Genomic DNA, 15,492 nt, shown 5'->3' with positions numbered 1-15,492 from the left:
GGCTGGATAAGCTTAGTGTCACCCCTCAGATCGCAGAATTATGCTACTCGGAGTTTGCCTGTTGCTAACACCACCTGCACAAAATAGCAGGAAGTGAATTTAAAGGTAGCCATCTCCGCCCCATTTAACAGATACGAAAACTGAGGCTCAGAGAGAGAATGCAAATTTCCCAGCATCCACTGCCACTTAGTGGCTGAGCCAAGAGGGGGCCCAGGCTCTTACTCTTTCTCTCCAGCAGGCTGCTGGGGCTGACCGGGGCAGCTGCAGACGGACAGACAGACAGGCTCCACTGGGCCGGCTGCCCGCACGCCGTGTGCTAATTACAGTGGGCAGGATGTGCCAGCCTAGCAGTGTTCGCTGGCGCGCCCCGCCCCCTGGGTAGCAGGTGGGCAGCCTGGCGCAGGCGGCTGTTGGGTCAAGTCCACTGGTCTGCCAGCGCCCAATCACACTGACAGAAGCCCGGTCATCTGCAGCGCCTGCCGAGTGTGGAGGGCCTGCAGATTGGCACAGCGAGGTCCCTCCACACTACGGGCAGCCCCTCCTGACTGTGTCAGTCAACCAGACTGGCACAAACTGGGCATCCGTCCCAAGGATGAGCCCTTGCTGGACGCAACCTGTCCACACAGGTGTGCTCGCTGACAGGCAGCCCAGGGGGTGGCATGGGGACCGAGCGCTGAGCACGGCACTGCGGGACGCTGTTTGGGGTGTCACAGGCAGGGGATTGCACACAGACACGCAGATGCTGGGATCAGACAAGTCTCAGCCACGCCCCCACCCACACCCACACCTGCCCAGCCAGCTTGGGGGATCCAAAAATCAAGTCACAGCCCTGAAAAGGGGGCTGGAAAAGTGGTCTCTTCTCTCTGTTCCAAAGGCCTCTTCCCAATCCAGACCTGCTTGCCCCTAGCTGTGTTGTCCACACTGCAGACAAAGGGACCTTTTTGACCCCGGTGGGAGCCGTCACTCCCCTGCTTGAAGCCTTCAGTGGCTCCCCATCTCCCTCTGACAAATTAATATCAATAATAATATCTACTACGTAATATCTACCGTGCTGAGCATTTTAGAACTAATAAAATAGCACACAATTATAGAGCCTTTACTGTATTCCAGGCTCCTTTCTAAGCAACTTACGTGGAAGAACAAAAATCATCCTGCAGCCACCTATGAGGTGGTACTACTGTTATCCCCATTTTATAGATGAGAAAACTGAGGCAGGGAGATGTGAAGTGACTTGCCCAAGATCTTGCATTAGATTTGAACCTAGCATTCTGACCAAACCCAGACCCTTCACACGGGGTCCAGCTCCACGGCCACACTCCGCATCCCAGCATCCCACAGAGCATCCCGCAAAATCCACCTTGAAACTCCCCATCACTTTTCACCCATGCCTGGCCTTTTCTCTTACTTTTGTCTGGCATCCTCTGTGTCTGGAGTGCCCTCCTGCGTCCTCTTGTCTGCCCTGCAGACTCCTCTCCCTCCTCCAAGGCACAGCTCAGTGTACCCTCTTCTGTGGGTACTGCCTGAGCTCTCCCTGGCAGAGCTCTCTATTTGTCTGCCCTGTGCCACTTCCGTTCCACGCCGGGCAGCCCGTGGCAGGCAAGCACGTGCTGCTGATGTTTCTTTCTGTGATTCCCCTACCCTGCCCTTTCTAGGAGTTCCTTGATGGCCAGGACCTTGTCTGATGCACCCTCTGTCCACAGGCCTGGCCGCCAGGAGGTGCTGAACGAATGAACAAAGTGAATGAATGAATGAATGAATGAGAAGTGTAGTCACTTGGGTTCGAGGAATGAAGGCTGAGGGCAGGTATGTCAGGGAGACATAAGATGGTTGAAAAAGTTCCTCCTTCCTCCTGCCTCCCTGCCCCACTGCTTCCAGAACATGGCAGGGGAGAGCTTTAGCCATACTGGGGAGAGCCCTGTCTTTGGGGGGGACTACATGACCATGGGGCCCATCTCTAGTACTGGGGATCATTATCAGGAGGCAGGGAAGAGACAGCAGGGATTGGGGTGTGACCACCCTGACCCAAAGGCAGAGGATGGACCAGAACATCCCCGGTGCCGCGTCTGTACAGCACTTGATGGTGAACCTTGGTTTCTGGGGTCCCAAGCGTCAGTGGGGTGTGGTGCAAAGAGGAGGTGCTTCGGAGCCAAGGATCTGGCTCCCAGCCCTGTCACCTGCTTCCTGTGTGGCCCTGGGCCTGTCTCTGCCCTCACAGAAGGCCTTGGTTTGGCCTTCTATCACGTGCAGGTTCTAGATGAGACAGTCAAGGGTCCCTCCTGCGCTGAGTGGCCGGGCCTCTCAGGCGCCAAGGGTATGGCACCTGGGAAAGCCGCGCAGAGGCCTTGGTTGGGGGAGGGTCCATGGGAGTTAGGGCAGTGTCTCCCCATTGTGGTCCCCAACCCCTGCATTCAACTGACTCCATGCGGCTTGTTAAAAATCCCAAATCCGGACTCCACCCATCCAGACTGCATTTGAACCTCTGGGATGGGCTTCCAGGGAAACTGACATTTTCAAACCCTACTCCCACCTGGCTAGGTGATTCTGCTGTGCACAGAAGTCTGAGTGTCTAGCATCTACCCAGGTCCTTCCAGTCTCCCCTGCTTCTTGCCCGCCAGCCCCTGCAGCATGGCTTTTGGAGGGTACACAGGAGATGGCGAGGGAGGTCTCAGAGCATCCTGTGTCTGGCGGAGTTTGGGGGCTCAGGTGGTTGGGTCCTGACCGTGGTTTTGCATTTGACTGGTGGGAGCCTGCCCAGGGGGGGGGACAATGGCAAGAGGACAGCGTTGGCGTGATGGTGTCTCCCAGCCTGGCATTTCTCAGACACATGCCCCCCACACACCCACCCCAGCTGATGCCCCCTATCCCCCGGCCCAGAGCGGGGAACAGGGTGTGTAAACTGGGCTTACTCCGTGAGTACAGGCATCATTCACACACACACACGTGCACACACACCATGAATCCACAGCTGACATACAACCTTGATTGTGCACACACACAATCTTTCTTATACACCCACAAACCCTCACGTTCTTCCCCAAACATCTAGAACGACACTAAATATTCTCACCATCACTTTGCTTTACACACACACACACACACGCATCCTTATATGCAGCCTAGAGGCATGTAGACTTGTCCACTCGCCCCTGCTGACAGATGCCCATCCCCACACCCCCTGAACACAGGCTTTCTTATCTGCACTCATGCTCATCCACATGAGCTGGCCGCCGGCAGCCCCTGGGACCCCCTTGTGTTCACTCCCGTTGCACACACACCTCCTCACACTTGCATAGGCTCTGCCCATGTGTGTGCCCACAAAGCCAGCCGCCGCGCCTCTGCCTGCCATTCTTACCAGCCCCCGGGCCCCCGGGCCGCCCCACACCTCATCCCTGAGCTGCTGTCTACCTTTGCGCGGTAACCAGATGAGACAAGCAATTTATGACACCAGCTGTCCCTGTTAAAAACCGGATCTCCCACACACACACACGAGGGGAAGCCAATTACCCCGAGCCCAGCCCTGCCAGAAGCCAGGACTCACAAGGGAGATGGAGTGGTGAGTGGCACCTGACTTGAGGATTCCCACCCCTCCCTGCTATCCCTGGGAATCCGGCATCCTCCTCCCCCAGGCTCCAGGGGAGCCTGCCCTCTCCTCTCTGTGACTGCTCCCCTGGCCCAGCTCCCAGGCCCAGGAGATGCAGGAGCAGACTCAGGGTGGAGAACAGGTGGGCAGGGATTCTAGAGGAAGAGTGGTCCAGGGTCACCATGGCAACAAGGAAGGCAGGAACCCTGTGCCCCTCCTGCTACACAGTAAGCCAGGGGGAGGCTGCAGCTCTGTCCCCTCTTCCTCTCCACTTTTATTCTCCTTGCTCCTCTCTGAACAGGTGCCCTGCACCCCGCCCTGGTTTCCCCCTGCCTAGAATACCTGCTCCCTTCCTTGCCCCAACCCAATACTTCATCATCCCTACTGCCTGGGCCACTTCCACTCTGGACCTCAGAATCAGACCCACGTTCAAATCTTCACTCCTCCACTGACAGACTGGGCAGCCTGGGTGAGTGGCAGCCCTTCAGTGGCTTCAGTTTTTGCATCTATAGAAGACATGTTCATTTCTATAAAAATATTGACTGAGAGCCCCCTCTGTAGCCGGCTCTGTCCTAGGAGTGGGGGATACAACACTGAACAAAACAAAGTCGCAGCCCTCCTGGGCTTCAGGTTCTGCTGGAGGAGCTGGAAGACACCCATTGCAGACATTTAAGTGAGATGATTATGTTTCTTCACCGTCTCATCTGCTGTGTCCATGGCTGTCCTCCCGGAATTGAACACAGCTCATGAAAGGAACTCAATCAGTACGCGAATGCTTGAATGCACAAATGGCTTGAGCCCTATGCTGAGGGTGACTTGATCTAAGCCTTTCTCTAACACTAGTTGATCTTTTGCACTGGGCCTCGGAGGCAGCTTTCTCAGCATAATTTCTGAGTGGTTAGATAGAGACACATCTAAGTAGACTTTAGAACATTCCTTCCTTCACTGACTTGTTGATTCACTACACAAACATACATTATAAGGACAGACTATGTGCTAATCCCATGCTAGGCACTCGGGGTTGAGTGAGGTGGGGAAGAGACTTCTAGGTGACGATTGCATGGCAGAAGTTTTTAGATATGCTTATCACATTTTACAAGAAGCTTTCACATATATTTGGGTTTTTAAAAAGTATTGCTAACAACTCTGGGGCATAGGTCCGAAGAACACTTTACAGATGAGGAAACTGAGACTCCAAGACTATCAGTGACTTGCTTGAGAACACAGAGCCAGGAAGTGACAGCCCCCGAGGAGGAACCGAGCCTCCTCACACTTGGCCCAGCATTCCAGCCACCGTTCATCACTTTCAGTGTCCCTTTCCCTGCAACTACAACTCTATAAGGCAGCCACGGCTCTTGCCCATTTTTAAAAATTAATTAATTTATTTATTAATTTATTTATTTATTTATGGCTGAGTTGGGTCTTTATTGCTGGGCGCGGGCTTTCTCTAGTTGTGGCAAGCGAGGGCTACTCTTCGTTGCAGTGCGCGGGCTTCTCATTGTGGTGGCTTCTCTTGTTGCGGAGCGTGGGCTCTAGGCGCACGGGCTCAGTAGCTGTGGCTCACGGGCTCAGTAGTTGTGGCTCGTGGGCTCTAGAGTGCAGGCTCAGTAGTTGTGGCGCACGGGCTTAGTTGCTCCGCGGCATGTGGGATCTTCCCAGACCAGGGCTCGAACCCGTGTCCCCTGCATTGGCAGGCAGATTCTTAACCACTGCGCCACCAGGGAAGCCCGCTCTTGCCCATTTTATTTATTTATTTATTTATTTATTTTTAATTTATGGCTGTGTTGGGTCTTCGTCTCTGTGCGAGGGCTTTCTCCAGTTGTGGCAAGTGGGGGCCACTCCTCATCGCCGTGCGCGGGCCTCTCACCATCGCGGCCTCTCTTGTTGCGGAGCACAGGCTCCAGACACGCAGGCTCAGTAATTGTGGCTCACGGGCCCAGCCGCTCCGCGGCATGTGGGATCCTCCCAGACCAGGGCTCGAACCCGTGTCCCCTGCATTGGCAGGCAGACTCTCAACCACTGCGCCACCAGGGAAGCTGCCCATTTTAATAGCCTGGGAGCCGCCTGGAACCTGCCGGTGCTGGGATTTGAACCTGGGCTGGCCTGACTCTGGAGCCAGGGCGCCATCACTCCTCCATGTCTAATCAGTTCATTAAAAACCCTCCTTGCAAACTCTCCCTCTCACTGCCCAGCCACAGAAACCTCAACTGTTCCATTTCCAGGAGAGCAAATTCCTTCCCGGCTGGAGAGGAGTTGGGATGATGTAGGCAGGCAATTTAAACAGCTCCAGCAAAATACACCAGCAGTTTTCACTCTCTGCCACTATTACACTTTCCAGCCGTGGCGGGATTGGCCCATAAGTGGGATATCACTTTTATTACAGCTATTTCCAACCTGTAATTGGTTTTGTGGAACACAAAGAGAAGGAGGTTGGGGGGGTGGGGGAGCTGATTTTTCCCCCCTTCTTTTTTTTCTCTTCCGGATGAGGGCACCCAGGGACATTGGGAGGAGGCTAGAGTTGGAGACTTATTTGTTTTTCAAATGGAAAACCCCGGTCGGCCCTGCAGGCTGTCACGCTGCTGGCTGGACTCAGTCCATTTGCCACGCTTTGGTGGCTCCACTTGAAAATCAACCCAGCCTGGCTGAAGCCAGATTTGCTGGTCGGGGACAGCCGGCGCCCTGGGGCACGGTCGGGCAGGCTTGAGACCCGTGGGCAGCTGTTGAGCCTTGGCTGGGCAAACAGAGCGTGAATAGGTGTGGCCTCTAGGGCCAGCTGTTCTAGAATCAGAACATTTGGGCATTCGGGGTAGAAATGGCCCTCAGAGGTCACCCTGCCCCACATCTCTTCATTGAGCATTTAGGGCAACTGAGGCCTGGAGAAGGGAGATGTGCAGAGAGATTTAGAACCCAGGTCTCCATCCAGTGTAGCTGAACAGTCCGGGGAGTTGATACTGACCAGGGTTCTTGACCTTCCCAATAAATAGAAATTGACTAGAGGCCAGACAAGAAATTCCGGCAAGGCTTTACTGGGGCCCCTGCTGTAGCAGGGGGGAGCGAGAACAAGTAAGAGGTTCCCTTGCTCGCTTTCCGAGCGGGGGAAGGGGGGTGGCGAGCTGGTTCCTTAGATGGGGTGAGGGTAGGGGTGTGTCCAGATAGGTGGCTTAGGTGTTCTGCCCCAGTCCCTTTGTGGTGTTCTGTGTGCAGGGGGCATGCACAGTACCCTGCTTTTGCTCCCGACACCCAGTTTTTGCTCTGGGCTCTTCAGAAGTGGTAGATAGGGTTTTTTTTTTTTGGTCTTTTTGTATCTTTTGGTCCAGAATTTGCCCCAACTGTGCATGCATTCAGTTATTTTTAGTCCCATATAGTTTCTTTGTATTTGGTTGCTTGAGGAGAAATTTGTCCAGGTGCAAGCACTGCAGCAAAGGGTCCCAGGTCCCAGCCTGTCTCAGAATGACCTCTGAGAAAAAGTACCTCAGATCCATGCTGGTTCCTTCTGGAGCGTCCCTGCACGGATGGTCCCTCCACCTTCCCCCTGGGCCTGGTCCTACTGGGAAGCCCCATCAAACTGGGGCGTGGGTGCAGCAGGCTGTTCTGGGGGCAGGTCTGTGTTGTAGAGCAGCAGGAACGGCTTCTCTTGTTCCTTATGGTGCCCCCAGAGCCTGGAATGTGGTAAGGATTCAACTCACTCTAACAAATATTTACTGAGTAAGAACCACGTGCCCAACTCTGGGGGCAGAGCATGAACAGGGCAGATAAAGACCCTGCCCTCCTAGAGCTTATGTTCTAGAAGTAGCTCACATTCAAGCCCTGTTTATTGATTCACTGAAAATCTGTTGAATGAATGAATGAGTGAATGAACACACAAGCACATCTCCCTCTGGGGAAGGGAAAACCCACACATCTTTGGCTCTCCAACAGCACCTTGACTGCCCCCGCTAGCTTTGGCATTCTCTGTCTGCCCTGATCTCCTGGTCCCAACCCACTATGGGCACCGGGGGGCTGTCTTGGAGCCCCCGAGACTAGCCTGCCACCACGTCCTTGATCTGAGCCTTCTCGAGCTGCCTCTTTGGGCTGATATAATAATATAATAATTCAGCAAGTTCCTGGGCCTCTGCTTTCCCCACACACAACCCCCAGCCCTCCAGTTCTCAGTTGCCCACACTGGCTTCTGGCTCCTCCCACCCGCCTCCCTCCCCAGAAATGGACCCCCTTCTTTCATTTACTGATTTTTTGCATCCTCTGGCTTTTCAGCAAGAGATGCTCTGCTCTCCAGCCCTGAAGAGTGAGAAGGGACACAGAAAAAGAGGTGGTTCAGAGAAGTGTTAGTATTCATAAAAATAGCTGTCTCCACTGAGCATTGACCACACACTGGGCGATCTTTCCAAGCCTTGTCTCATTTAATCCTCCCAAGAAGATGGGTTGAGTTGTCCCCATTTTACAGATGAGGAAACTGAGGCTTAGAAAGGTGAAATAGCTTGCTCAAAAGCACAAAGTAGTAACCAAAAATCAAGAATTCGACTGGGGTATGGGAAATCAGTATTGCTTCTTGCTCAAAAGCCTCCCATAGGCAGGGAGAAGCAGCCTGAGACTAGATACCCCCTGAAAAGGGCCCATCTCCTCCAGGAAGACTCCTGTGATCACCCCTCCCTCCAAAGGAATTCTTGGCTCCTCCGTGAGCCTCAGATGACACTTGGCAAATACCTGTTGCTACAGCCATGATCTCCCAGACTTTGGCCTCTCACTTAACTGTGAGTGGTGTTATCTCCCCCACCAGACTGTGAATAAGCTCGTGATGGGCTGCAACGGTGTCGGAAATTCATTTCTTCCTCTCCCATGGGGCCTAGAACTGTGCCTGCGTGTCTTAGGCCTGACGACATGTTTCTAGAACTAAAGGGAAGGTGTCTTCCAGCATCTTCTCAGGCTTACACCGTGCCCTCTGCCCACAGCCTGTGATTACCCCCACCCCCTCCCAGCCTCTGTCGTGAGGGGTTCAAACCTCCAAGAACTACAGAATAACCTCCTTGCAAATAGCCACTTGCCCACTGGCCTGGGGCCTGAGAGTGAATTTGGAGTCTGTTACTTTCCTTTACCTTCCCTGAGGCTGAGGGAGGTCTGAGGGCCAGCTGCAGGGAGCTGGGACAGTGGATGCCTTGATTGGAAGGAGATCAGTGCTTGTCTCCGGCTGCCCGAGGCCAGTTTAACCACAGCAGCCAGAGGTGGGCCCCAGAGAAAAAGATGTAAATAAAACCAAAGTAAAACTAGGTGCGTCCTTGAAATTCCCCTGTCCCTGGGCCTGAAACAGCGATTTACGATTCAGATAATTCTTCGGTGCTTTATCTGGGGTGTGTGGGTATGTGTGAGTACGTGTGGGGTGTGGGTGTATTTTCCCACTAATAAAAACCTCAGTCCCGGAGAATAAATTTGAGGAGACAGTTTTACTGACAGATTTTTTTTCCTCCTTTGTATAATAAAAAAAAAAAATGGAGTGAAATTTGAAATTGGGACGATAAGGGCTGCCGCATTTTAGGAGGAGATAAAAAAGCAGTACCTGAAGGGAGGCGAGGCTGCAAGTCAAACAGGCAGGATGCCTTCCACTTTTAGGACTTTAGGGGAAAATTACTCAAACCTCCGCTGGGCTTCTGGCATCCTGCCTCCTAATGAGGCAGCCGCTAAGTGTAGAGAGAGAGGGCCTGAGAGGCACTTAGTTCATCCTCAGCCCTTTTCAGCCTAGTGGGTGGGATGTGAACCCTGGTCTGGGAGCCAGAGCTCTGCCAAGAGCCCATTGTGGGACCTCAGATGAATCACTTTGCCTCTCCAAGCCTCAGTTTCTTCATCTGCAAAATGGGAGATTATTGTCTATTCCGCTCTATACAAAGAGATGTGCTTCAAGCAGATTTCTCAACCTTGGTATTGTTGACATTTGGGGCCAGATAATTCTTTGGGGGCTTGTCCTGTGCCTCGTAGGATGGTTATAGCATCCCTGGCCTTTACCTGGTAGATACGAGGACCACGTCTTGCCCCTGAGTTGTGACAACCAAAACTGGCTCCTGACATTGTCAAATGTCCCCAGGAGCAGGAGGGGGCAAAACTGTCCCCCAGTTCAGGGGCCTGGTTTAAAGGTACTTTGCTCCTCTTCCTCACTCTTCCTCCATTCTCATCATCCCCTGTTTGGGAAGCGGGTGAGAGGCAATGTGAGAGGACCAGAGGATGAGATGTCTTGCCTTCTGACTGCACCCACGCACAGTCAGAAAAGCGCAAAGCCCTCAGAGAGGGAACAAGTGAAGTGTATGAGCGGTGGGTGAGCCTGCTGGAGACACAGAGGTGTGAGCTCAGCGAGGAGACACCGTGTAGTGGGAAGTCCCACCGCTGATCCCTCTCAGGGTCCTGGAGCTGGTGAATGTGTTATCATCACTCTAACCCTCACCAGCCGGGGCTTCCCGGGGACCCCGGTACTAATAGAGGTCTCCTACTCTTATGAGCTTGTGGTTTGGGGAGGGTGAGCCATACTCTTGTAGCTCGTGGCTGGCACACAGCTGGCACTCAATAAATGCTGGCAGGATTGCACTGAATCTGTGTTCCCTAAACCAGCAGCACTACCACCTTGGCCAGACAGATGTGGTCCAAGTCAGCTGGGGTCCCGATGTGCCCAAAGGAGGCCAGCTGCCCCGGGGGCCAGTCCTCCCAAGAAGGTGGCAGACCTGAGCTCCAGGGCCCCCTTTGCTGGGCTGGGGAAGCACCTTTTGGCATCTCCCCCCTCCCCCAACCTCCTTGGAGAAACCCCATCCCAGCATTTCCCCCCTCCCCCAACCTCCTTGGAGAAGCCCCAGCCCCAGCCCCCTCTCCTGCCTCCAGCACACAGAGCCACAGGGAGTTAATTCCATTTCTCCAGGAAGTGGTAGGCCTCCCTGTTGCAGGCTGTTAGCGAGGAGCCCAGCTGAGCGGCAAGAGGCTGCAACTCTGTAATAGAGTTGCTGAGACAAGCGGAAAACTGCAGCCGGGTAAACAGATAAATAATTGAAAGAGTGACAACACATACCTTGCTGCTTTGTGGAGTAACACTTTCATTAGCGGCAGGCAGCGCAGCCGTGGGGAGGGGGATGCGGACAGGCGGCAGGCGGGCTTAGGGCACACTTGGGTCCGGCTTTTAATCAGCTGTGAACAGCTGGGCACCTGAGCAGCCTTTGTCTTCCAGTGCGGGCTTTATTACCACCTCCTGAGAGCCCCTGCCTTCTCCGGGCCTCCTTCGTATTCCTATGTGAAACGGGGACTTCCTGACCCACCTCCTGGCCTGTCTCAAGGGCAGCCAGAGGCAGGCAAGTCCCCCACACTGTCCTCTTCTCTACATCACTGGTGTCAGTAGACTGGGTTCTCCCTAGCCTCCCCAGGTTCCCCTGTCTCCAGACAAGTCCCTTCAATCTCTTCTAAGGCCAGAGGGAGCTTGTAAATAGATCTTGAAACTCTGCACCTCCTTGGCCTTCGGGGGAGTTGAGTTCCTTTGCCCACCAGGCCCTCCCTGATGTGGCTCCCATTTCACTCCTCAGAGTCTACTCTCTTCACCTCCTCTCTGCCCCAGGCACTCTGAACACAGCCTCCTTTCACTGAGCACAGATGCTTCTTTCCCACCCCAGGCCCTTTGCTCCTGCTGTCCCTTCTGCCTAGAAAGCACTCCCTCCGTTTACCAGGCTGGTTCCTACTCTTCCTTCAGAAGACAACTCACATATTGCTTCCTCCAGGAAGCCCTCCATGATTACCCTATCCCCAGGATGGAACCTGCCCCTCCTCTGGGCTCCCTAGCTATTCTGGTCCTCTCCCTTGAAGAACTTATTGGAAACTATTGCAATTTAGCTTGTTTGAATCCATATGAGATCTTGGCACAGGTGACTGCCCTTGGCCCCAGTTCTTCTCTCTTTCTATCCGGCCTGCTCCCCCATTCCCTCTCTCCTTGGGCGGGGATGGCTTTGGGACTCTGGCTGACTCTGCAAAACACATTCATACTCTCTGGCCGTGTCTGCGGCTCCCCAAGTTTTGCTCGTCATTTTCGCAAGGCCAACAAGTGGGATGCAGAAGTGGGACCGCCTGGTGCATCGGAAAGGGCCAGAAGAAGAGGCAGCCCTACTCCTTCTTAGCTGTAGGACCTCAGGAAGGCACTTGACTTCAGAGCCTTAGCCTGCACATCAGTAATGTGGGGATGACCTGGGAGGATAATAGTGATGGTTGTGACATCTCCCCCCAGAGGCTTCTCCTGGGGCTGCCTGCATCTCCCCAGCACACCGGGAGCCCACTCACCGCCTGGAGGAAAGGGGTGGCAGGACTGGCTGAGCACTCACCTGTGACTCCTCTGTGCTCTGTTGCAGGTGACGGATGGCGGCACCATCAAGCAGAAGATCTTTACTTTCGACGCCATGTTCTCCACCAACTTCTCCCACATGGAGAACTACCGCAAGCGAGAGGACCTGGTGTACCAGTCCACCGTGAGGTGAGGGCCGGGTGGGGTCTGGGGGGCCCCTTCTCCAGCCCTTTCATGTCTATCCCACACGCAATGCTCTTGGAGTGAGGAGGGGGGGTCTCAGGATCACCCTCCATGGGCTTGGAAGGCAGAGCTGGGGCTCTGCTGTAGAAGGGGGACCCATTCCCAAGGGGAATCACCCCCTGGAGGGAAGAAGCAGGAAGGGGTCAAGTTGCAGCTCTGCCACATGGAGCAGACCCTTCATGTCGGCCTCTCCAGACGGCTCCTGCAACAGTCCCGCAAAGTGGGTTTTCCAAACCCCTTTCCAGGTGAGGACACTGAGGTCCAGAGAGGGTGAGCAATATGCCGAAAGTCACACAGCCAGAAATGCCAGAGGTGGGATGTAAACCAGCTCTACCCGGTTCAGAAGCCTGTGGAATACATCCTATTGTTCCCCACGGGCTCTAAACCTGGGAAGGAAAACAGACCCTAAACAACCAGACCCTAGGTTCAAAGCAGCAACAGGATGGGGAAGGAAGAGCCCTTGGGGATGGAGATACTTAATATTTCTACCCCTACCCCTTTCCTAGAAGACTTTAAGGTAGCGGATCCCATTCTAGGCCCTGCTGTGTTCTAGGCGTGTGGGCGCCCACGGCCCCACTCCCCTCCCACCCGCTGCCTAAAAGGCCGCAATCCTACTTTATTGCTCTGACCCTTTACACTTGATGGGTGCTGTTCCCTTTGATCACCTGGTAAACTCCTCATCAGCCTTCAGAACCCAATCGAGCAGGTCCTCCTGTGGGACACCTTCTTTAGACAGCCCGTCACCTCAGTAGAACTGACCTCCCCCAAAGCCAATGGCTGCGGCTCCTCCAGAACCTCCCCCCGCCGTGAGAGAGGGGGGTCTCACTGCATTAATAGCTTGAGTAGCTTCACACAGGCACTGGACCTGCACAGTTTTACACACACACACACACACACACACACACACACGTGTGCATGCTTTTTCACACTACACAGCCAAATGCTTTGCCTGGTGGCCAGGCAGAAAGTGGCAGTCTGCTCCAAAGCTAGAGGACAGCCTTGCTACACCAGGCACGCAGGGAGATGCTGCAGGAGACAAGCTGGCTCGCGCTGTGCTCCGTGGGGTGCCTGCCGCGTCCCCGCTTATGCCTTTACCCCTGACCCGCCAGGAGGATAAGGCCCCACTGTCCACACACAGGTTGGTCCTTCTCTCTGTGACCATGAGCATCAGGACAGAATGGGTACTCCCCCTTCACCTGGCATCCTCAGCTCTCAACACGAGGCCTGACACACAGTAGGTACACAATAAAATTTGCAAATTGAGTGGATGACCCTGGGCACCCTCCTTGGCCCTTTGGGTGTCAGCTTCCCTGTGGATAAAAGTAGAAAATGGGACAAGAAGATTGCAAAGGGTAAATCCAGCCCTGCATAGGGAATCTGGCCGGTGGTCCTTCCGTGCCCACTTTGGTAAGAACAGAAGGTGGGTGTGCTCCCCTGGAGGACCTTTCTGGGTGCTCCTCTCTCTGGGCTTTGTGTTAGGAGCTCAGACCCAGCGTTTGTTGGGGGAATCTGGTGAGAATGTGGATGTGAAGGGGCTCCGAAGAGGTGTACAAATGGCCACACAGATACCTTCATCCATCTATTTATGATTTCTCCTATACCCACTTCCAAAAATGATTTGGGGTGCCTTAAAGCACACCTAAGACCCACCAGTTACCATCAAAATGAAAAAAAGGTAAAAACTCATTTTGGAGAAGAAAATAGCTATCCTGGGAGCCACAGATGATTTTGCACAAGTGGACATTTAGATCACCTCCAGGCTTCCCAGAAACCCGTCTCCACCTGCCACACCTCTGCCTGGTTACCAAGGTCTCTGAGAAGCAACAGCTCCCCACATACCATCATTTTCAGTCCCCCACCCGTGGCTGCAGGTATGGTCTCCAGGGTGGTTCCTTGGCTCTGACCCCCACCATCTCATGTATCCAGAGCACAGCCCTGGTACGCAAAGACCTGGTTCAAATCCCAGCTCAGCTACTTCCTGCTGAGTTACCTTGGACCATAAGGACCTTGACCTCTCTCTGCCTTGGTGTCCTCACCTGTAAAGCAGGCTTAATATGATTGGCTTAAACAATCGTTGTGGGGTTTGATGAGACTTATGTCTGATGGCTTGAGTTCTAATCCTGGCTCCTCCACCCCCTTGCTTTAGTGTAATCTTGGGTTGGTAACTCTGTGCCTGAGTTTCCCAGTCTCTAAAAGGGAATGACAACAGGAAGAAGCTCACTGCAACCTCGTGAGTTGAGTTAATAATTTGCGTAAAGTGCAGCCACAGTTGCTGAGTGGTGCGTGCACGCTGTTATTGCCTAGAAAAGCCCTCCTTTCCTCATCATAAAAAAAAAAAAAAGCCCTCACCTTTTCCCAAATCTCATAAAACCCTCCCTGTGCACTCTTTCTCTTGATCCTCACTAACAACACCTGGAATGCAGGCAGGTATTATTATTATTATTATTATTATTATTATTATTATTATTTTCTGTAGTCCTGATTTACAGATGGGGTCAAAGTTCAGCAAGGTCAAGGGACTTGCCCAAGGGTCCCCTGCTATAACAACATCAACTTGGTTGGACCTCAACCCACCTCATCCTACCCCTCCACCACACTGCCCTTCTCATTTTACAGCTGAGGAAACCGAGGCTCAGAGAGGGTAAGAGACTAGTCCAAGGTCACACAGCAGCTCAATTGCGGCCAGTGCTCTTTTCTTCCCCAGCCTTCTCCTGGAAACTTGGTTACCGTGGGGGGCTCTCCCAGGCAGAGAGCAGCAGGGCAGGGGGCCTCGGGGAAGCCACAGAAGAAGGGAAGGAAGGAGCAGACCCTCTTGGAGAGTCTGATCCAGTCACGGAGAGTTGCAGCCGCAGGAGCAGCTGCAGGGCTTCGTTAGGGCTGGTGAGGGGTGCGGACTCCACATTTACATATAAATGAAGATGTTTACAAATTAATGCATCTCATCTAGAGAGAGTCCCAGCTCCACAGCTGTCTGGGCTGCTTCCTCTTCAGCTGGGGAAAGTGGGAAGAGAATGAGGCCGAGAAGATTACCAAGAGTTGGCAGAGAGCAATTTTCTGGGCAGCCAGGGGAGCCCTAGGGACTCCCAGAGCCTTTCCTCCCACTGGTGGGGTTCCCGGAGGGATGGGAGTCAGGTGGGGTGACAGGGCTTCTGTCCCCAGGTTGGGGGGTGCAGTTCATGACACCCCCCCCAGTTCATGACCTCTTGGTGGGGCCCCAGTTCATGACCTCTTGGGCAGGTCACTGCCCCTCCGCACACCCCAAAGATTCCATCGATCAAATGCCTTTCTAGTTCTGAGCCTCAGAGCCCAGAACTCCCAGTTTGGAATTGACAATAATTTATTCCTTCAAAGGATATTTAACTGAGCACCTACTAGGAGCCTG

General features: G+C 53.7%; 1 protein-coding gene across 2 annotated transcripts in view; it reads left to right on the top strand.

Moving 5' to 3' along the window:
- IGSF21 (immunoglobin superfamily member 21) overlaps positions 1–15,492 on the top strand; it is a 249,547-nt gene that overhangs the window by 155,631 nt on the left and 78,424 nt on the right. For both annotated transcript variants that reach the window (XM_082403017.1, XM_082403018.1), the window contains exon 3: positions 11,935–12,056. In XM_082403017.1, coding sequence (XP_082259143.1) covers positions 11,935–12,056 — 122 coding nt within the window. The remainder of the gene's footprint in view (positions 1–11,934; positions 12,057–15,492) is intronic.

The sequence above is a fragment of the Balaenoptera borealis genome, assembly GCF_965194805.1.
Source record: "Balaenoptera borealis genome assembly, chromosome: 1".
Lineage (NCBI taxonomy): Eukaryota > Metazoa > Chordata > Mammalia > Artiodactyla > Balaenopteridae > Balaenoptera > Balaenoptera borealis.
Note: the sequence above shows the minus strand (reverse complement) of the source record. Positions and strands in the feature narration are given on the sequence as shown.